At 67.7% G+C, this 1,494-nt stretch overlaps 1 protein-coding gene across 1 annotated transcript in view; it reads right to left on the reverse strand.

Annotated features, from left to right (window-relative positions):
* CSF1 (colony stimulating factor 1) overlaps positions 1-1,324 on the reverse strand; it is a 33,545-nt gene extending 32,221 nt beyond the window's left edge. Inside the window, exons 1-2 of the mRNA XM_009290625.1 lie at positions 1,262-1,324; positions 1,105-1,209 (exon numbers count right to left, since the gene is read on the reverse strand). Coding sequence (XP_009288900.1) covers positions 1,105-1,209; positions 1,262-1,324 — 168 coding nt within the window. The remainder of the gene's footprint in view (positions 1-1,104; positions 1,210-1,261) is intronic.
* Between the last annotated feature and the right edge of the window lie 170 nt (positions 1,325-1,494).

Here is a 1,494-nt window from a genome sequence, read left to right on the forward strand (position 1 = left end):
TGGGCGGGGCGGAGGGGCGATGCTCCGGGGCGGCTTGGCCCTGAGGAGGGAGGAGCGGGGCCTATGCATGCCGAAGGCTCAGCCCCCGGGGGGGGGGGGGGGAGGGACCAGCCTGCCTGGGACGGACTGGCCAGCGCTAGCCTGAAAACAGCCTCCGTCTGCCCTCCCTGCGCGGCACGTCACCCCTTTCCCCCACAAGCATTCGTTTCCCATTTGTGACATCCCCTGCGGTTGCTCCAGGGATGCCCTCTGTCTCTGCACATCGTGGTGGAGCTGGAGTTGAGCACGGTGGGTTTGTGGAGGTCGCCCAGCGTGGCTCTTTGAGGGGGGCTCCCGGGGGCCCCCCGGGTGTCCCCCCCCAGACGGGGACCCCATCTAGTGACATGGGGAGGTTGGCTCTGGCCGCTGGGTGAACCCCGCGGGGCTGGGATGGGGCAGGATGGCTGGGGATGGGTGGGCAGGGGGGTCCTGCTGGGGAATGGGGTGATGCCACCGTCCTGGGGGGGTGGATGGCATGGGAGGGGCCCCCAGCGGTTGGGGACACACTGGGGGCGACGCGGGGACCGTGCCCAGGCCAGGACTCCGTAGCAGGATCGAGCCACCCTCGCTGCCCCCGGCAAGATGGGAGACCCCTCCAGCCACTGGAGCAACCCCCAGTCCCAGTGAGTACCCAGCAGGGTGGGGTGTCTCCACCTTGGGGACCCCGAGGGCTGGGTGGGGAGAGGGGACTATGCTGCAGGCACGAAGGTCCGTCTGTCCGTCCATCCAGGGGTGAACGCAACAACAGCTCCCCACTCCAACGCTCCAAGAGTTTCACCCGCCCCAGCGGGAAAAGCATCTACAGTGAGTTAATGGCTGCACCCCAAAACCCCCCCTGCTCCTGTCCCCAACCTGTCCCCGTCCCCTGACCCCGCATGTCCCCGCAGCCCAGCGCAAGGACTACAGCCAGACCCTGCTCAAGCCCCAAAGCAATTTCCACGTTGAGGTAGGAGACCCCCAAACCACCCCAAGCCCCCCAACCTTGCCGGGGTGCCCCCGGTTTGCAGAGCACGGGGCGGCAGCAGGGCAACCCGGTGACACCCGGTGCCGCGTCCCCCCCAGCACCTGCTCACAGTGCGCCTGGAGAGGGACATCTGCAGCATCAATGACTGCCTGGCGCACCTGAAGGTGCTGGAAGCCCAGGGACGGGTCTGGGGGCAGGATCTCATCCTGCAAGTCAAGGACCAGGAATTGGTGCTGAGGGATGTGGAGAGCAAGGTACCCCCTTGGCCAGGGCACCCCCCGAAGCCTGGTACCCCCTGGCCACGGCACCCAGCTTGGCCATGGCACCCACTCTGGACCCAGCACCCCCATAAATCTGGTGTTCCCCCAGCTGTGGCACCCCCTGCAGCTCTGGCACCCCCATAACCCTGGCATCGCCCCCCCAATAGCCCTTGCACCCCCCTTGGCCCCAACACCCCCTCCACCCACCACACCCCCCAAACCCCGCTAACC

The sequence above is a fragment of the Aptenodytes forsteri genome, unplaced genomic scaffold (genome assembly GCF_000699145.1).
Source record: "Aptenodytes forsteri isolate BGI_AS27 unplaced genomic scaffold, ASM69914v1 Scaffold285, whole genome shotgun sequence".
Lineage (NCBI taxonomy): Eukaryota > Metazoa > Chordata > Aves > Sphenisciformes > Spheniscidae > Aptenodytes > Aptenodytes forsteri.